General features: G+C 56.5%; 1 protein-coding gene across 5 annotated transcripts in view; it reads right to left on the bottom strand.

The window, feature by feature from the left end:
* The window catches only part of COL27A1 (collagen type XXVII alpha 1 chain), a 130,298-nt gene that overhangs the window by 52,582 nt on the left and 57,238 nt on the right, over positions 1-20,478 (bottom strand). For all 5 annotated transcript variants that reach the window (XR_004902320.1, XR_004902319.1, XM_036022114.1 and 2 more), the window contains exons 15-24: positions 16,021-16,074; positions 15,333-15,377; positions 12,057-12,110; positions 10,838-10,891; positions 10,202-10,255; positions 7,357-7,410; positions 7,165-7,218; positions 5,387-5,431; positions 4,187-4,240; positions 2,428-2,472 (exon numbers count right to left, since the gene is read on the bottom strand). Coding sequence is in view for 3 of the 5 variants with exons in the window: in XM_036022114.1 (XP_035878007.1) it covers positions 2,428-2,472; positions 4,187-4,240; positions 5,387-5,431; positions 7,165-7,218; positions 7,357-7,410; positions 10,202-10,255; positions 10,838-10,891; positions 12,057-12,110; positions 15,333-15,377; positions 16,021-16,074 (513 nt within the window). In the remaining 2 variants the exon portion in view is untranslated. The remainder of the gene's footprint in view (positions 1-2,427; positions 2,473-4,186; positions 4,241-5,386; positions 5,432-7,164; positions 7,219-7,356; positions 7,411-10,201; positions 10,256-10,837; positions 10,892-12,056; positions 12,111-15,332; positions 15,378-16,020; positions 16,075-20,478) is intronic.

The following is a 20,478-nucleotide window of genomic DNA, read 5'->3' as shown; positions in this document are numbered from 1 at the left end:
GCACGGGGAGGGGGCAGTATGGTCACCACCTGACAGTGGTCGCTGCATGGGCAGGAGCTGAGTCCCTGATGTGGGGCAGGGGAAGCTGGCCTGGTTCTCTGTGTCTACAGATAAAGGGTCACTGTCTGCTGTGGGAGTTTCTCCCCCTCCCTCCCTTCTGTCACGTGCCATTCGGCCAGGTGCTGGGGAAGCAACTAGGAACAAGGCAGCTGTGGGTCAGACAACGCAGGGCTAGGTGCTCACATGCCTGGCCTCCCCCGGCAAAGAGCTTCTTAAAGGCAAGGCCCATGCCTCGTAACCATCTGTGTCCCTAGCACCAGGGACAGGGCCTGGCAAGCTAGCAGCACTGTAAGGAGCTGTTAGAAAGCAAGAGGTCAGAGGGTTTTCCAGTCCCTCTTGGCAGGTCTGGGGAACCCAGCAGACCCGCATGTCAGCCCTCTTATGCTACTGCCTGGGAGAGCTTGGGCAAGTGACTTCTCAGAGCCTGGTTTCCTCATGCGCCAAGCGGGGCAATAACACCTACCACCACAGGGCTGCTGGGAAAAACTGCAGGTGATGGTGCAGGAAGTGTTTGGCGTAGGGCCTCGTACCTGCCAGGTGCCTCATAAATGAAGCCAGTACTGTGATGACAAGCAGGCTGTACCTGTCACAGATATTGACATGTCATAGTACTGCAGAGGCTTCAACATGGGTCATTAAGGCTGGTTGCCACTGTGAAACTGAGGTTGTCATCAGACCTGCTGCTAGGTCTCGTCATCAGCTGCACTAATAAAGAAGCATATCCAAGCCCTGGCTGGCGTAGCTCAGTGGATCGAGCACAGGCTGCGAACCAAAGTGTCGCAGGTTCGATTCCCAGTCAGGGCACATGCCTGGGTTGCCGGCCACGGCCCCCAGCAACCGCACATTGATGTTTCTCTCTCTCTCTCTCTCTCTCTCTCTCTCTCTCTCTCTCTCTCCCTCCCTTCCCTCTCTAAAAATAAATAAATAAAATCTTTTTTTTTAAAAAAGAAGCATATCTAGGAGCAGATCACATCTGTGAGTACTTCCATAACTGTATTTCGATAGAATTGATTTTCCTTGTCGTCCTTTGTTTTGTATTTTCTGCACTTAAGCACTTTCTTCTTAGAAGGGGTCCACGAGTTTCGCTGGCCTGCTTAGGGGATCCGAGGCCCAAAAAACATCAGGACCCTGGAACACAGCGATTCCCAAGGCCCTTCTGTTCCCTGACATTCTAGGATTCCGTGTCTCTGTTTCCCGAGGGCCGACCATCAGCATAACTATGAAATTAGATTTGCTGATCATATTGCCTTTTTTTTTTTTTTTTTTCCAATCAGGAAATACATCCAGGCCGCAGCAGCCCTTCCAAACTCCTGGGCTTCCCACAGAATGTGCTCAAATGACGCTGGAAACGTTTCCAAAAAACCCAGTCCTCCCCCCTTCCCCGCTTTAATTCCTTTCTCCCCCCCAACAGATGTTGCAGGCCTGGCGAGGAAGCCCATCGAGTGCGGCTCTCACGCTATTGATGGTTCTCGGTGGAGACGCAGCCCTCTGGGTCCCCAGCATCACTCTTCCTCTGGACCGAGGCAGCCCCCGGAGGGTTTGGGGAAGGGGGTCTTTACTTAATGGAGTGGAGGGGACTGCCACCTTCCCACCTGTCCACCCGCCGGGCACTTAGAACTGCTTCTCTCCAGCGCCAAGGCCCCAGCCAGGGGTGTCCAACTGTCTACATCTGCGGGCCACACTGGAAGAAGACTTGTCTTGGGCCACGCATTGAATACACTGTGACATGTAGTCACAAAAAAAATCTCATAACAGTTTAAGTAAATTTACAGTTTTGTGTTGGGCCTCATTCATAGCCATCCTGGGCCGTGAGTAGGACACCCCTGCTAAATAATGTTAATGAAAGTTGTGATCCTCAGACCTCCTTTAAATAACTGCTTGCAACCTCTGCTGTCTTTAGACTATGGCCTGGCTTCTTAACTGGCCAGAGCCACTGGTTTGAACTTCTTTCTCTGTAATTGAGGGCTGCCTGACCAAGAGCCCCTGGCAAGTGGCTACGCCTCCCTGGCCATCAGCTTCCCTTCTGTAAGTTGAGCACAGATGCCGATGGTTAAAGGGCTCTTCCCGTTTCAATGCTCTGGGAGCAAAGTCACGTCACCTCTTTGGGCAAAGGCCCCAGAAACATCTGCAGAATCAGGCTGTGGGGAGTGACCAGGGTGACTCCAACTGACAGCTCTCTCGTTCAGTGACTTCGCCTCCTTGAGACGCAGCATCCGTATCAACGAAAGAGGGAAATGAGTGAACGTACCTCCAGAGCTGGGATGGGAAGGAATGTGGGGTGCAAGTGGACAGCTTACCAAAGGGCTTGGCACATAGTAAGTGCTCAGTAAAGAGAGACGTTACGCTCAGAGACTGGTGTTGACTTACCTGCTCACCCACAGGTCCTGGCCGTCCAGAGTTGCCTGGCTCCCCCTGTGAAGAAACAGAGGGGGTCACCTGGGGGGAGTCTAGGCCTCCTGGAGAGCACCCCACCTGACTGGCCTTAGTCCCTACTGCTGGGGATGGACAAGGAACCTCATCGCCAGAGTGTGGCCTTGGAGACTCCAAACAAATGGCAGGGTCAAAAGGACATAGACCCTCTGGCCCTAGAGATGGCCCCGGTCACCCATGTCCTCTGAGTGGCCCTTGGCAGGTTAATTGGCACCTTGATGTCTACATCGCACGTGGGCCCGTCCTCAACCCACTGCGTTTTGTGGAGGTGGAAACTGGAGCTCAGAGAAGCGACCTGCTCGAGGCTACACAGCCAGCTAGAGGCCAGGCTAGAACTGGAACTTCAGTGTGACTGACCGACTGAAATCCCCATTCCTACGGCGACAAGCCACCTCACTGCAGGACGGGTGAGGACTGGGGAGCCTGGGCCCCCTGGGTCCGGGACCCCAGCCCCTCCGGAGCTCTGCCACCGGCTCCCAGGCAACCTTCGTGGGCCTCGTCTCTGCTCCGGGCTCAGCCTCCTTGGCTATAAATAAGGGAGACCAGACTCGTTTGTCTCCAAGGCTACTGCCGGCCCTCAAGCTTGGTGGTCTCTCGCGACCTTGTCTGTCAGCTTTTTCCCATGCCTCCTGTTCCTCGGGCAGCCACAGCCGCCGGGGTCACCCCACAGCGTGAGCTGGGCAGAGGCCAGTAGAACCGTGGGATGAGTCCACCCGAGCTGTCACCGGTCCCACCGCAGAAACCCAACTGGTGTCAGAGGGGGAAAGGCCGCAGCCTCAGAGGGCAGGACAGGGCCTCAGACTGGCCAGGACTTTGGCTCACAGATGGATGTGGCTCTTTGCAATCCCGGCTCCAGCCTCACCCTTCCCTAGCTCCTCCTTCAGGCCTCTGCTTGCGAAACCCAGAGGGGCCAGACGGACAGCGGGCCATTTCCCCGAGGGAACGTGGACAACCTGCCCCCACCCCCAGCTCTGCCCTAACTCTCTATAAACTTGCTCAGCTGCAAACTTGGCCCAGTCACCCCTGTCCAGGATGCCTGGAAAAATCCAGCCCCTCAAGTGGCGGGGTGCGGGGTCGGGGGGAGTCCCTGGAAAGCTGTGAAGTGAGGCTACCCCTGAGCTGAGGGTCATCACTATCCTATCCAGGCCAGCCCTTTTTCAAAACTTAAAAAAAAACAAACCCTGTTAACAAATATCATACATATTTATTGTGCATAATGGGGAAATACGGAGGCTCAGAGAAGAAAGTGGGGACCTCCCAGAGTCCCAGGGCCCGGAGGCGACACCGTTCACGCTGGAGCCTCTGCTCTGAGACACAGCGCGAGCAGCCTGTTGCGGCATGGATGGGCTGTAATGCTCCGCTCCATTCTATAACCTGCTTCCTACCGCCGCCACGCCCACTGGCACTTCCCCAGCTCGTAAAACCTTCCACCACACCATCTGCGCTGGCTGCCTCGTATCCCAGTACTTGAGCTCTAGCCCACTGTGGGACATTTAGATTACGTCCGTTTTCCCTTGGGTTACCAATACTTGGTAAAAAATGGGGACTATTCTCCCCAACTCCGTGTCAAAGCTGGCCATGGAGTTCAGGGTTCGTCCTGGGTCTGGGTCGTTATATGTTGGCTCCTCCTCTCCCCTCCCCTCCCCAGGCGTTTCCCTTCCTCTTCCTCAGCCTAGTCACTTCCAGGCCCCCTCACCTTCAAGCCATCAGGGCCAGGCCTCCCAGGAAACCCTTTCCTGCCAGGTTGACCCTGCAACAGAAAGAGAGGAGTGAAGGGAGGCTGGCGGGGCAGCCCCGCTGGGGTCCGGGGACCTGGCACAGGGGGACGGCCACAGTGCTCGGGGTAGGGGCCAGGGATACGGAGCCCCGGTGTCAACAGGCTGTGCCGAGGGTGCAGGAAAGGTCTCCAGCTATGCGACCTTGGGAAAGTCCCCCTTCCCCAGCCGATCTCATTTATAAACAGGGAGATGACACTGGCCTCGAGGACTGGGGGAAACGACAGAACGGATGACAAAGGGCACAGGGGAGGGGGCAGTTTACGCTGGCCGTCCTGAGAATGGGGGCTGGAGACCCCTAAGGGGCCCTGAGACCCTTCCGGCAGATTCACGTGGTCAAAACCATTTTCACGGTCACACTAAGATGTCCTTTGCCTGTGTCACTCTCGCTCCCGTGAGTGTAAGTGAGCTTCCCAGAGGCTGCGAGATATGGGCGACGGTCCGCAGATTAAATTCGAAAATAGCAAAACGATGCTACTCTCTTCATTGGAGTATTTTGATTGGGAAAAATGGAGCTATTTTTCATTGACTAGTATTTTTGGTGCCGTGAAAGGAACTGGTGAATCATTTTCAATGGATTTATAACTACATTTCAAATTTCTCAGTTTTAATGACTAATATGGTTAGATGTAACCCACACAATGAAAAGCATTTTGCATTCTCAATCAGTTTTGGGTACCAAGAGGCCCTAGATCAAAATATTTATGAACTGCTGATGGATGCAATTGCAGGGGTGAGGGTGGGGGCAGAGGGCTGGCCAAACACCTCCCAGAAGGCCGCTCGGAGCGGTGGAGAGGTCCCAGGCAGGATGGCCTGCTTCCCGGCAGTGAGAGGGTAAGCTAAACTTCACTCTTTGAGCCTCGCTGGCCTCCAGCGAACCAAAGAAAAGTGGTCCTTCTCTCACAGGTGACTCAAATGAGACCATGATGCAAAGCAATAGCACACAGTAGGTGGGCAAGGACGGAGGCCAGCTTTCTGCCCCTTGTCTCCCTCCTTTAAGATTGGCCCCCCTCTGGCCGACTGAGGCTCCCACTGACGACTCCGGTCGGAGCACCAGCCAGCGTTGCCTGGCTCTGCTCAGCTGGCTCAACTGCAGCACATCCCAGGCCAGCAACACTCACCTCCAAGCCGGGGGCCCCAGGTGGCCCCATGGGTCCCTCATCACCCTAGAGTCAGGAGACACGAGAGAGGGGAAAGGGAGAAGATTAATCCAGCGGGACACTCAGAAAACTTGTCCTGTAAGAAGAGAAAGGGGTGTACACCAAAGAGATTTCCTTCTGGACCCAGAGAAACGGCACCTGGGCGCCCTGCCTGGCCACACCCGGGGCACAGGCACCATGCATCATGGCCTCGAGGGCAGGCCCCACGGGAACTTCCAGGTGAGTGGGGCCCTCAGTGCCATCTGCATGTGACCAGCCCAGGTTCACGGCAGTGCTGGGCAGGAAAGTCAAACCCCGTCGTGTGCTGTGGGAACAGAGCCCCAGGGTGCAGCTAGAGATACGGGTTCTATTCTGAGCTCTGCCATTTACCTGCTGGCAGACCTTAACCTCACTGTGCCTCAGCTTCCCCGACTGTCTGTAACATGGTGCGGAGTGAAGAGGATCATCCTAAAGTATAAACGACTGGCTTAACTTGTGTTCCTGGAGGACAGCAATGGACTCTTAAGCTTTTTGAAAGCCACCCCCAAACACCACTCCAGACGGGTGTGTGCGCAGGGTCCAGCAGACGTGAGGAAAGGGAGGGAGGGGCATGAGAGGGAAGACACGGAGACGTGAATGAATGTATGAGGGGATGCATGAATCAATGAAGATGTGAGCAAGTGGCAGGGCCATTGAGGGTTCCCTTGAATGGTAATGAGTATAGATGAAAGCACATGGCTGGCGCCCTTTTTCCCTTCTCTACCCAGCTCCCCTTCCCACTTCTGGCCCATGGAGAATCTCCAGGCCTTACCACAGGCCCTGGCAGCCTCCAAACTGGTCCCCCTGGCATGCCAGGTCTGACCAAGGGGCCCTCATCAGAGGTGCCCCCCTGCCCCAGCTTCCAGGAAAGCAGCCTCATGTGGTGGCTCCCAAAGCCAGCGCTGGGGCCCCGCCAGACCCAGAACCAGCTGGACGCCTGCCTGTGGTTGTGTTGCATCTGGGCCTCCTGCACCCTCACCCAGGGCTGTGTGTCCCGGGGCCCTGAGGCCTGAGCAAAGATGGGTGGTGAAGGGGCTCAGGCATGTGCAAAATTGGGGCCTGCCTGTGGAGTGCCCCACAGCCCTCCAGCTGGTGCCCCAGGAGGCCAGCAGGGACCTCGTCAATCCCCTTCATTGTATGTGAGTAAATAAGAGATCTCTCTGCCACTTACTAGCTGTGTGAGCCATGTGCTTCTCCAAGGGTGCCCCAGGCAGCTCCCAGGAGCATGTTAAGTCAGTAACACAAGGTCTGTGTCATGCTATTCATGAGCTTTGGGCTCAAGCAGACCTGTGTTTGAGTCCTGGCCCTGCCTGCCACTGACTGTGGGACCAGGCACAGTCTCTTCACTCCTGCGGGTCCCAGGGCCTCACTTATAAGACAGAACCGACAACTCCTCCCCTCCCATACCAATGCCCCAATAATCTATGCCACCTTGGGCAGGAGCAATGATACAAGTTCCGAGAAAAAAGCCCCAGGGCAGTGGGGTACAGTGGGGTGCGGCAGGAAGGGAAGGAGTGGCCCACCTGCCAGCCTCGGGCAGAGAAGGCCCCCTGAAAGGTCACAGAGCAGGGCTGTCAGGGGCGGGCTGGAGGGGGAGCCAAAGGCTGCCCTGGGCTGTGTCCTGACTGAGGCCCCCTGCCCCAGCCCAGGCCTCGGGGACACAGGACAGAGCAGGCTGGGGGCTGGGGGAGCATGGGTGCGGCAGAGCCCAGGGGTCTTACCTCAGGCCCCAGCTGCCCAGGGGGTCCTGGCAGGCCTCGAGCTCCAGGCTTACCCTGGTGAGAAGGAAACAAAAAGGGGTCACAGAGGTGGCACCTCCATGTCTGTCTCAGGCTGACAAGACTCCCCTTCCAGGGAGCCAGCCCAGGATGCCTGTGGTTTCCACGAGCCGGGCTGCTCATGGCAGGACTCACCTTCACACCTTCTGGGCCATTGTCCCCAGGGGGGCCGATGTCTCCGGGGAATCCCTGGGGGGAGGCAGAGAGCAGGGTCACCCACGGGGACGGAGACGGGGACCCCATCCTGAGGGGGTATGGCCCTGCATAGGGCAGCGAACTAGAACAGGGGTTCAGTGGTTCTGAAACAGGGATGGTGGCAGCACCCCTACGCCTGAGACAGGTGCTGAGAGAATTCAATGGAACAGTGCCAAGTGTATTTAGCACAGAAACGAGCATGTACAAAGTCGTCTCACCCAGAATTTCTCAAGTCCCGGGCCCGCCCAGAGCCAGCCACCTGCCGCTCTGAGAGGTGGGACGGCAGGGATCCCGCAGGCAGGAGTGTGTTCTGGGTCTGCCGTGACTTGGAAAGGCCCGAAGAGCACCGATCTAACTGTTCTCGGCTCCTCCCGTTTGGAGCTGAAATCCCCACTACGTCCTGGTCAGGTGTGTTGGATTCTGCCCCACAGCCCCAAGGGGGGCTCGCTGACCCCAGGTCAGTCCTTCCAGATGGGTGACTGGGCAGTGGACGCTTCTTCCTGACGCGGAGCAGAATCCCCTCCCTTCTCCCTCAACAGCTTCCTGCTGTCCCTCACGGCCCCACAAAGCACACAGGGTCCCTCTTCCCACGATGGCCTTTGAACAAATCGGAGACCAGTTTCTCCATCCCTGGAGGACTGCTCTTCTCTGTCCCTTCAACAGCTGCTAGTCAGGGGCTAGGGGTCCTTGGCCTGGCTGCCCCCAGCCGGTCATCACCAGGATGCCTGTGCTTCTGTGGGTGTGAACTGACCAGCACAGGCAAGTATGGGAACATCCCCTCCCTTGAGTTAGGTGTAATACCTCTGTTAACTTGGCTTAGAACCCCATTCACTTTCAGGACAGCTTCGCTACTCCCTCACTTTTCTGCCAGCTAAAAACCAAAGCTTTTTTGATATGAATCCCCAAAACCAAAATGCCCCCTCCTATCTTCCTTCAGAAGGTGGCTTTTCTTTTCTTCCGCCTTTTGACCTTTTGGTAATTCATGTAAAATTGCAGCTCGAACATCCTATCCACCCATATTACTGGCAAAGGTGAGAATGGTTCCGAATTTGAAGCTAACACGGGCAGCCAAAGCCCAGGTCTTTTTCTTCAAAATGAGGGGCTCAAAATCCTCTTTGCCACCAACTCACTGTGTGACTGCAGGCAAGTTCCTGAGCCTCTCTGGGCCTCAGCGTCTTCATCGGTGAAATGGTGACCACTACCACCCACCTTACAGGGCTCTCCTGAGGCTCAAAGGGAATAAGGTGAGCAAGGTCTCCCCTAGCTCAGTGCCTGTTGCCCAGTAAGCACGCAATGAAAGTCTGCACGCAAAAGTATGCTGGGCCCTGGCTGGGTGGCTCAGTTGATTGGAGCACTGTCCATGAACAAAAGGGTTGCAGGTTCGATTCCCAGTTGGGGAGAAAAACCAATTGATGTTTCTCTCTCACATCAGTGTCCTCTCTTTCTCTCTCCCTCTCTCTCTGCCACTTCCTGTCTCTCTAAAAATCAATAAATGAATCCTCGGGTGAGGATTGAAAGAAAGAAAAAAAAAGACCCCAAAGGATTTTGGGTCTGGTGTCCTAGGAAAACAAGCCTGCCAGGGGTGGCTCCCTCTCCAGGGAGAACTTGGTGATCGGGACACTGATCAGGTTCTGGTGCTCACATGGATGGGGCCCACTAATGAGGAAAAGAGATCACAGGGGCCGGAGAGCCGAAGCTCCCACCCATGGTCTTTGGGAAAGGAGGCAAAGACCCAGGGAGGCGCTGACAAGCTCATCAGCTTCTGTCTTCAGCTGCGCAGAGCCATCTTCCGTGTCAGCCAATCCAAACAGATCACAGAGCTGGGACAGGCAGACCCCAGATGCTTCCAGGGACCCACGAGAGAGCCAAAGCCGACCGTACTTGCTGCAAGTGGCAGGGGCACCGAGGAAGTCGCTTCCCTGCGCTGTGACTCCCTTTCCCCACGCGTCCTTGGTGGCAGCAACACCTCCTGCAGGCTGTGGTGGGGACTCAACAAGTTCTCACCCTAAAGATGCTACACAGCCTCCTGGCACGAGGTGGAGCCTAGTAACTGCGAGGGAGCTTGCTTCCCAGCCTCACTGGCCAGGCTGCTGGGAAAACCCGGACGCGCAAAGAAGTCTTTTTCCACAGTGACCAGGGGAAGGAGTCAGGGCCATGGAAGAGGGGCCAAGTGCATTTGTCTAAAGATAGGATTGTGTTACACGGCCAAAGTCAAGACAGTGGAAAGTCAGAACTTGTGGCTTTCAGGAAACACTCCCTCATCCATCCGGGCGTTACCAGGAGTGATCTTTGGAAGGGTCTGGAGAACCCGGCAGAGCCAGACTTTTGTCTCTTGAGGCCTCGCAAGCTCCAGGCCAGGGAGCAGAGGGTGGGTGGCACTCTGGCTGGGCTTGGTGGAGACCCCCAGAGGACCTGGGTGCTGAAGATGCTGGACAGACACGGCCCGGGCACTGCTCAGCCTGTTCTCCAGAGCAAGTCCCCACATTAGAGAGAAGGCGGGGGTGGGGGGCAAAGAGCGCCCACCCAGCTGCCTTTCATTTCACGAGGCATGTCTAGCATGCCTGTGCTAATTCTCACACGGAGCTGCTCCCAGGGCTCTGCTTACAACATCGCAATCGGGCAGAGGCAGGCAAGATGGCCGGTGTCGGGATTTCTGTTCCCAGCCCCATCTCTCATTTGCTGTGAGATCTCGGGCAAATATTTCCCTGTCCCAGGGTCTTGATTTCCCCAGGACAACACCCAGTCCCAATGGCAGCCAGACATGGAGAAATAAGGCATCACATACCTCGGGCCCAGGGGGCCCAGGAAACCCAAGGGACCCTTTGTCTCCAACTTTGCCCTGTGGAAGAGAAGAGATTATGGGCGAGGCGTGGGTAACGAGGGCTCAGCTTCTGCTGACCCCTTGTGTTATCCCCCTGCCTGCCAGTGGCTGGAAATGCTCAGGAGTATGCGAATGAAACCTCCTGCCTAGACAACTAGAAGAGCCACAGGTGTTCAAACCCTGCCTCCTACATTTACTAGCCATGGGAATCTGGGCAAGTCACTTCACCTTGTGCAACCTCAGTTTACCAACCTGTAAAATGGGAAGAAGAATAATTCTCTAACCCCAGGGGGTTATCGGAAAGATGGGATACACAGTAATATTCAATAAATAAATGACACCCACTGCTATTATTAATTACTTTGCTATTGTTTACGAGGTATGGGGAGCCCAAGACTCTTGCCAGTGACTGAGGCCTATCTATGATGCTGGGTAAGTTCCTGGCCTCCCGGGCCTCAGGGTCCTCATCTGTGAAGTGGGTGAACCTGCATTCCTGCCTTGCCCTGCTCACCACTCAGGCCTGCCACAGGAGGAAGTAAGGTCCTGGATGAGCTTTTGGAGGGTGTGAGGTTTGGGGGTCTCAGAATGGAAGGTACTTACCACAGGCCCTGGCTTCCCCCGTGCACCTGGGAGCCCCGGCAATCCCTGGCTCCCCTGGAAAAGACCCAGAGACTGGGGTTAGTGAGGAACAGAAATAGCCACATGCTGGGTCACCCTTGCCAGCCTGAGGCCCAGAGAACACCCACCTTTGGGAAGGGTGGGGTCTCCCCTCACTTTCCCAGGTCATCCTGAAACCTGGGGCCCTGGGGCCCCAGCAGGCCCTGAAGGAACCTGTGCAACTGGGGAAGTCTGGAGACTGGAGCCCAGCAGGAGAAGCAGCCAGGCCTGCGTGTCTGGCAACCCAGAGACACTGAGGCTGGGTCAAGACAGGCCAGCCAGGAGAGAGGAAGGGGAAGAGGGAGCGCTGGCTACATCTGGGCCTCATTCCCTGACAGGGTGAGGTCCAGATGTGGCCACATGGTATGGGACGCAGGCCAAGAGGATCCAGCCTTCGCAGGCCGCCTCAGCTCATCAGCTGGCAAGGCCGGTAACTCACTCACTCACTCACTCAGACATGCCTTAGATGCTCACTCTTCCATGCAGGACCCTGAGAGCCGCCGCACTGGGCAGTCTGGAGAGCATACTATCGGCAGGGGGCTGAGCACAAGGGCCCATCTACCAGACAAGAAGGGTGCTGCCACAGGTCAGCTCAGACAGGCTGCTCAGGCCGCTGAGAAAAATGAAACAGCCACGCCCCGAGCAGATGGAGAAAATGGCATCGGAGCAGGTCCTGAAAATTGGGGCAGGGTTGGGCTGAGCAGAGGCCGGGCAGAGGGTGTGCCAGGCAAGGCAGCATCGTGTGCAAAGCCTAGAGGGACAGGGGGCAGGTCAGTGGGGCTGCCAGGATGAGGGGCAAGAGGGCGTCAGAGGGGCCCGCTCACTGGGGCCCTGGGTGCTGGCGGTGAGGAGCTGGGCCTTCCTGCTGGGAGCAGTAGGGAGCTATGGAGAGCTTGTGAGCAGAGAGCAAAGCTGTGCCCTCGGGGGAACATGTCAGTGGCAGTGAGGCAGGCGGACTGGGAGGGGAGAGGCCGGGGGCCTGGAAATAACTTGGAGGTCTGTAAAGTGCAGGAAGGAGATGCTGAGAACATGGACCGAGGACAGAGAAGACAGGATTGTTTGAAAGGAAGCTATCTTGCAGGTAGGTCCTGGAGTTCGATGGGTCCTGGGAGAGGAAGCCAGGGCCAGGGAAGAGTAGGAGGGGGGAATTGGCTGAAATTACCTTGTCGCCTTGGAATCCGGGATCTCCTGACACACCTGGAACCCCTTGTTCACCCTAAATACACACCAGCAAAGAAGGTTATGATGGAGAACACAGTGGGTTCTGGAAGCCTCCCCCACCTGCAGACCCACTGGCAAGGTACAGCTTCACCCAGACTGTTCCCAAAGTCGATCTGACCAGCAGCAGCCTTGTTAGAGAAGAGGACGACAGCCCCCGGCCTGGGGTGGGGAAGGCAGGCCCCGGGGGGACCCAGCCAGCCTATCTGCAGATCTGCCTGGGGTTGCTCAGATGGCTGAAAACTCTATCAACAAAAGCTAAACCGCCCAGTGCCACCTGGCCTTCCCAGCAGAGCGGACTGGCTGCCACTTGCAGGTGCAAGGAACTGCTCCTTGACCCTTGAACCTCTTCATCATCAGCTGATGTCACACGGGGCCGAGTGCAGCCTGTGCCTCGGTCCCACACTTCTGTGCTTTCCCAGTGCTGGCATCTGTTGCTCCACGTTCCTCGCCACCAGGCTGCACGCCGCCACTTCTTCCTTCCGTGGGAGTCTCCACGCCAAGAGTCAGCTTCAGCCCACTTCCCCGGAGCTGCTTCTAGCCAGCCCATCGCCTGCGGGACCAGAGAGCCTGGCTTGCGAAGATAATATGTAAACAGAGAGTCGGCTGGTCCCGAGCTGGGTCTTTGTGTTTCTTTTCTGAGATGACGTGTTGCGTAGGCAGCTGACACGGACTCTGGCTGCGGGAGGCCTCTTCCGTTCCCTCCGAGTTCAGCCTCGTCCTGGTGAACGAGCTATTGCAGAACCAGACCAGGTCTCTCCTTAGAGCTGGGGCCACCTCGCAGGCCCTCCTCCTCTCTGGCTTCCCGTGGCGGTCATTACCAACGGCACGTTGGCCCCAGGACTCAGGATGAATTCTCAGCCCCGGGAGCCGCTGGAAGAACACTCTTAGAGGACCCGTGTCATGCAGACCCAGTGGAAGAACTTCCTTGGTAGAACAACAGCCAGAATTTAAAAAAAAAACAAAAAACTTTTTTTTTAAAAAAAAACTTAACTTTGGTTTTTCCAACTTGGAAAATCCTGTGCAACATCCCAGAGTTTTAGCGACCAAGGAACATTTTTTTAAATGTCCGAAGGAGGAGTGAGGGGGTAAAAAAAAGAAGTGTTTTAAAAGGCACCTAAGAAATCAGGACAATGGATTCGGAGAAAGCTGAACCTGGAGCAGGAGGCTTGGTCCCAGAAATTGCCTCCACGCAGGGAGAGGGAGCCAAGGGGTTGTAAGTGGGACGGAGGCCAGGCTGGGTCATGGAAAATCTAATATTCCAGGCAGGACGGCCACGGAAGATGAGGCAATGGCTCCTCCATCCCCAGGAAGAGCCAGGGTGGCGGATGGGGACAGGAGGTTGGGGAACAGGCACTGTTTTCACAATCCCGTTTCCAACATTAAGGCCCCTCCCCAGCCAAAGGGGTGGAAAAGAGACTTCTTTTTCTTTTCTTCTTCTTTTCAGCCCTAAAGGCTTATTCGGTGGGCAGAAAAAACAATTTCTTCCTTCTCTTCCCACCCCCTGCCCCTCAGAGCTTTCACATCTCTGAATGTCCCAGGCGCCACGTGCCAGCAGGCCAGCCGAGTTCTAGGGAACACGGTTATTTCCATGTTCCCGAAGAAACAGGGAGCTGGAGGCCAGCTCTGCATAGGAGCCTATAAAAAGCTCACTGCCTACACTCCCATTTCCCCCACTTCCTTTCTCCCTCGTCCACGCCTCCAGCGTTTCCAGAGTGCCGATGCCTCCAACCTCAGGGTAAACGGGCAGCTGTGGGAAGCCCCCGCTTCCAACAGAAAGCCCTGCATTGTGAGTGGTGGGGGGGGGGCGTGAAGGGGAGCTCAGCAGCCAGCAGAGCAGCACCAGAGGGCAGACATGGCGGGGCGGTGAGGGCAGCAGGGGCTGCAGGTAGAGGCTTAGGCATGACAGTGGGGGACAGAAGAGGTGGAAACAGATGGAGAAAGGGCTGGGGTTAGTGTCACACCCCTGGTGACCTACAGGTTGGGGGGCTGGTAAGACAATCTGGATGTGCCCATCACAGCCAAGCAGTTCCCGTTTTCTCAGAGCCCAGGGGCCCAGCAGATCACTGAGCGCCCTTTGACAAGTCCCTTCTCTTTGTGCCACGCCCCCAGCTGCGAGAAGCAGGCCCTGGAGGAGGTGGCCTCTGAGGGCCACATCAGCTGAGCCCTTCTGACCTCGGTCCCGTTCCCGGTTGGGGTGTCCGGGGGCAGGTGGCTGGGTTTGAATCCCAACACTCATTACCAGCTATACGGCCTCCAGCAAGCCTCCAACCTCACAGGGGATGGAGGATGGCGGGGTTAATCCCCACAGAGTGCCCAGCTGGTACCCAGCACCGGAACCTGTTCCTGTTTCTCCAGGTGAAGAGGAGAGTCATCTGGAGACAGGTAGAGTAGGAGCCTGGCCTCTCCCCCCAACTCAGGCTTGTAGGAGCTTGTGCGCTGCCCAGACGCCCTCCTGCACTCCCTTCTGAGTGCCCCGTTTGTCAAGGGACTGAGGGGGGAGGGGAGACAGCCGCAGGGCAGAGCACAAATGGCCCCCGTGTCCCTGTCACTCAGGTGCTGCACGACCCAGGCTGGGTTCTGCCCATTTGGGCCCTGGGGACCCACCTTCCCACAGCTCTGCTGTGGCACAGGGTGAGACAAGGAGAGTTCAGCTGCAAGGCTGTGCAGAGGACACTTGGCCAGGGTGGCCTCCCCATGGCAACTGGGAGGAAAGCGGGGCAGCGGCTCAGGGGCCCATCCAGGCTTTTCTGTTGCCTTTTCCCATCTGTCTGGGATGGATTCCCAGTTCCAGTCGGACAGTTGATGTGAATTTGTTTCTTCCTGTGTCTGGAGAGGTCTCAGAGGCCTCAACGTTGTCATCTCAATGACACCCCCACTTTCGCCCCCCACCCTCTTCATTCCGTGGCTTTGGCCTCTCAAAGCTGGACACTGGCCTCCACTTTACTCTCTAAATCCAGACACCTGCCTTGCTTTACTCTGGGCCATGCCTCCACAGTCCCCCGTGCTCTATCTGCCAAGGCTGCCGGCCCCCAGAACCACCTGTCTGAGCCCTCCAGTGTCACAAGGGAGAAGCTGGGGAGCAGAGATTTAGGGGGGCCAGAGGGGACACAGGGGAAGTGCAGGGGAGTGGACTGGCGAGGAGTCAGCAGCCGCGGGGAGGCGGAGTGGGGGTGGCATGCAGATAAAACACAGTGCAACAAGGGAGTATTCAGATCACCTTATCACCTTTCAGTCCGGGCTCCCCCACGTTTCCCATCAGTCCCTGCAAAATAAAGGCGGGGGTCCAACTCTGAGGGTGGCTCAAAGCCACCGACATCGGGAGCCCTGGCTTACACCCGCTGACTTGCCATGAGCCCCTTGTGCTCTGTGTTCTCGCCTGTAAAAGGGCTTGGAGCCCAGCTCCTAGCACGGTGGGCTGAGAAGGAGCAGGAAAAGGGGCGGAGGACTCGTGAGCCACAGCCCTAGAGAAATCCAAGGGGAAAGGGTGCTGATGGGGACAGATGAGCTTAATGAGTGGTGTCACATGCATGCTGGCCAAAGGGGTCGTCCCGCCTATCTTTCTCCTGGATGCTCATCCCCCTCGGGGATGTATGGAGTTCAGTGGTTTGCCACTGTAGTTTCTATGGCCCTGGTGATGAGGTCTCAACCACATCAGATTCACGCTCAGCTTGAGGACTGATGCCCAAGAAAGATGCCTGGCATTAATAACAAACAGATAATTGGCTCTCAGGCCTGGGAAGGGCTGAGCTCCAGACCTGTCCACTTCCACCCCAGCACCCCTCTGAGCATCCTTCCAACCCATGCCCTCCCCTCCGCCAACATCACATCTGGGCGCCCTTCCTTCTGGCTGAAATGGGTCAGGGGGTGCTGCGATGAGGCCTGGAATAGGGTGCAGCCCTGTTTACCTTCATGCCCTTAGGTCCTGGGTAGCCAATCGGACCCAGTGCTCCCATGTCGCCCTGGGAACAGAAAGAGAAGAGGACGCTGTGAGAGCTGACCCAAAGGAGGCTGGCCCGGGTTCCCAGGGTCCCTGGGAATGGGTTCCCCAGGATGCAAGCCCGCTGGATTGCTCTGGGAAATAAGAACATTCTTTCGTCTGTTTAATTCCACTGAAGTGCTGGAATGAATTTTACATAGGTCCTTTCCCAAAGTCATTTTTTGATTGCTGCCCCTCCCCCACCACTTCTTTCCATTTCATACTAGATATCAGATCTTTGTACCCCAGATTAGACCCTTGACATCCCTCACTAGCTAAGGGACTCAGGACATCTCGTCTGACTTCTGTGGACCTCAACCTACATAAATATTTATAAAATAGGGACAGCGATCCTTCTCCCTGAGCAAGCGGCTGTAAGGGTTAAGTAAGCAAACAGGGACTTTGATTCCTCTAGCTTAGTGAGGGGGAGGCACTTCCTGTTTCCCAGAATCTCCCTGGGCCCTCTCCTTGCGAGGGCAGCAAGGAAGGGGTAGGCTGTCAATCACAGACACCCTTGAGTTGGAGACAGACCCAGTAGATCCATAAGACCCTGGACCACAGGTGGGAAACCCAGCTTCAGATCAGATGAGACTGTCCTAGGTGGGAACCGCAAAGTTCCTAGACCCCGGAGGGCTGGGAGGCAGTGTTCCAGCGTGAGTCAGAGCCAGGCCGCCTGGACTCATCTCTCTGCTGCTCACTCATTGCTTTGCGGCGCAGGGGGTAGGCTCACCTTTCTGTGCCTCAGTCTCCTCATCTAACCAATGGGAATATGTACCTCCTGGAGTCGTTTTGAAGAGTGGTGGACTTACACGCCTGGTGGCAATTTTGGTTGTCATAACTGAAGAGGTGCTACTAGCATCTAGTGGCCAGAGGCCAGGGATGCTGCTAGATCTTCAACAATGGACAGGCCAGCCTCCCACAACAGAGCATCCTCTGGCTCCCAGTGCCAGCAGTGCCGAGGTAAGAAACTGTGGCTTATGGAGTAAAGTGGCTGTATTTTCTGTAAACACACCCACCCTCTTTCTCGAAAATCCCTTCACTCCCCAACCTCCCTCATTGCTGCCCCCAGCCACAGCCATAATATGAAGCCCATGCCAGAGAAAGGGGGCCCCTAAAAATATTCTCTTCTTGCCCTTGCATGTCCTTTGTAGCGGGTCTAAATGCCCGGCCGCCATGTGAGTCAGTCTGGGTGTTTGACCACTTGGGCCTCAGTTTCCCACGTGCCTGGGTCAGGCTCCATGGAGGTCCCTGGCCCATGCTCTGAAACGCTGGGGGAACAAAGGCTGCCCCAGGTAGCCGGCTGGAGAATAGGTTCGTGTGCCGGAGCTGCCTGAAGACTGCTTGGCGGGAGGCTGGGCAGAGAATGAAAAATCGCATTCCTGCCTGACTCCTAGAGCAGGGCCCCAGGGGCCTGCCTGTGCAGTGGAACGCCCCAGGGAGGTGCAGAGCCCCCAGCCCTGTATGGCCTGGCGGAGGCAATGCTGATTCTCTCTCCTCCCCCTACCCCACCGGAATGACGTACTCAGCTGAGGCAGGTGCTGAGTCTGGCTGTGGTCCTCTTGTGTGATTTTGGGCAAAACACCTTCCCTCTCAGGACCTCAGGGTCCTCACCTGATTGGGTCAAACCAAACCTTCTAGTGGAGCCTTTGCTCAGAAAACCTGCTTTCAGTTCCCATCTGGAAATCTCATGGAGAAAGTGAGGTCTCAGTGTTACAGGTGCTAACAGTCACACAGACAACGCTGGCTGCCAGGCCCTGCGAGAAGCTCCTTACCTGCCTCAGTTCCACTATTCCTTACACCAGCCTTTAGTACCTGATTGGCTACTGTCCCCATTTTACAGATGAAGAAACTGAGGCCCTGAGCCATTAGGGCCTGAGCAAATCAGAGGACGGCAGAGCTGAGATGTACACCAGGCAGTCCATCTCCAGAGCTTCTAGGCAATTCTGAAGTAACCTTTGGGGAAGAGCGCGTGAAGAAGCCGGGCTCACTGGCAGGGAAAGGCTGCAGGCAGAGGGAAAGCCAGCTCCTCAGAGCACTGCACTTCAACAGATCACTCTGGCAACGTCCCCCTCTCTTTCCTGGATGGAGGGAGCCGGGGGTGGCTTGCCCCGAGCTCCCCGTGGTGCACAAATAAACAAAGCGGGCTCTGCTGGCACACTGGCTCCGACTTGGCCCCGGTGCGGGCACAGGACCAGTAGCAGCTCCAGGAACACAGGCCCCTTCTTCCCCGCTCCAGGCCTGAAGGCGGCTTGTTGTGTGGGGACTGGATTCAACACGGGCCTTAGTGACGCCCAGGTGGGGCCGCACCACGCAACATCATCATGCACGCCAGGCCTCCGCAGGCCTCTCCAAAGGGGTCTGTGTGTGGTGGGGCAGGGCCCATGGGCAGAGTCCACCCTAACCGACAAGGAACCATGGAGAAGGGGCTCTGGCTGCAGGGGACATGGGGAGAAGGTGGCACTTGCTTAGAGTAGGTCTGCCTCATGTCAACGGGACCCCCATATTGGGATGCCAGTGCATCTGGGGTAGAAACAGAGAAAACTCCAGCCACTTTCCCTCCAGCACAGCCTGCAGTACACCAGTCTCCTCTGCGTTAGCCACCCTCACGGGAAGCTTGGCAGAGTGTCCCCGCAAGAAAGAACAATGAGTAATACCCTTCATTTGGATCCTGTTTCCACTTTTGCCTAAGCTCCCAGACACGGCTCTACACACTTTGCCCTCATCTCTCTGGCTCCCACCAAAAACACAGCCAGCCACATCTGCAACCACTTATAGAGCTCCTACTGTGTGCCAGACACCATGCTCGACACTTCAAGTCTCATCAGATCCTCTTTAGCAAGAGCTCACGCTGTGCCAAGAACCACAGTGCGTGCAGCTCCGTCACTTGCCAACTGCCCACAGCAACCCCATGAGGTCAGCACAGTTCTCCATTCCATGCCGTGGGACCGAGCCTTCGAGAAAGGTGCAGCGACTTGCCCAAGACTAAGAGAAGAGTGGGGGGCACAGGCAGGACCAGAACCCAGGTCTGTCTGTCTGGCTGGCCTCACGGTCCAAGCTTACTAGCCCTGGATTGACTGTTTACTCTGATAAAGGAGCCGAGGATGCCTTTCGTAGCTGGTATCACTCGTCAGACGAGGCCTGAGGACAGACTTCCGATGCAGAAATAGACATGAGTTCTGCCCCTCTGAAGTACGCCATGGGGACCCCCGGGAGAAAACCCAGGGTGCTTCCGGTGCCTGCTCTTCCTGGCAGAGGTGCTGATGGGCCTCCCTCCCTCATACGTCTCACCTTCCGGCTCTGCCGTCCCTCTGCAGCTGTGACATCCTTGGCCACTGTTTCCTATACCCGTGCGCTTACACTGTTAACACCCACTTGTCCTCCTGGGTGCCCAGGCTCTGTAGGCCAGGTCGGGACCCTGCCGTGGGGCCTCAGAACCTGACGTGGCTTTCTTTCACTGCCAGCCCATTGCACGCTGACGGCCACTTCTGTGTGTGCCTGTGTGGCCACCACCTCCCCCATGCCCCATAGGAGCCTAATGAACGGGTGAGAAAAGATACCCTGCAAACTCTCATCTACCAGACCTCTAGGCACCAAATCTTGCCTCGGTGTTCCCTGGAACTGCCTTTGAAGGCGACAAGGCCTCTTTCCAGAAACTCTGATAGAGGGCCCCCAGCTTGGAGACAGGGACTTGGGGGCTGGGGCCAGTCCTGGCTCCTGTGTGACCGTAATAAGCACCAACACACAGAACGTCCTCACGCCTCTGCTGTCTCCACTCGGCACAGAAGTCTTGCGGAGCTGGCTGTGGGGCATAACGGCAAACAGCATGAGCGGTACACACAGGCCCAGGTCCAGCTTGTTGGCTGTGTGACCCTGGGCAGGCGCTCTGAGCCTCTCTGAGCCTCGGTTTCCTTAACTGTGCCATGGTGACCCCATTCCCTACCCTGAGAGACTTGCTGTGATACTTGAGTACTTAGCACAGGGTCTGGCAGCTATCAGTGAGTGGGGCTGAGGACCTCGCTTTACAGACAAGGAAACAAAGCTAGGTGGTCAGTTAGTGGCAGAATGCGGTGGGCTCGTCCACTACATCCCACACACTGGGTTTGGGCCAGGTCACATATTCTTTGGGTCTCATTAAATGGAGGAGCCAAAATTCCATCAGTCTCACTCAGAATAAAAAAAGACAGAAATCTTTTTTGTTGAGCAGACTCTGGAATCAGGCACACTTTTCTTGAGGGCTAGCCAAAGGGTTTCAATTACTCAAAGGAGGCTGTTTTGCGGCAGTCTCTCACCTCAGCGGCTGCAGGCAGGGGGTCCCATGGGCCTGGGCTGCAAGCCCCTAGCTGGTGACCTCGGCCGAGCCTCCCCATATGGGTGCCCTGGGTGCCCA

This window comes from Phyllostomus discolor, chromosome 3 (genome assembly GCF_004126475.2).
Source record: "Phyllostomus discolor isolate MPI-MPIP mPhyDis1 chromosome 3, mPhyDis1.pri.v3, whole genome shotgun sequence".
In the NCBI taxonomy this organism is placed as follows: Eukaryota; Metazoa; Chordata; class Mammalia; order Chiroptera; family Phyllostomidae; genus Phyllostomus; species Phyllostomus discolor.
This window is presented reverse-complemented; position numbering and strand designations above follow the sequence as displayed.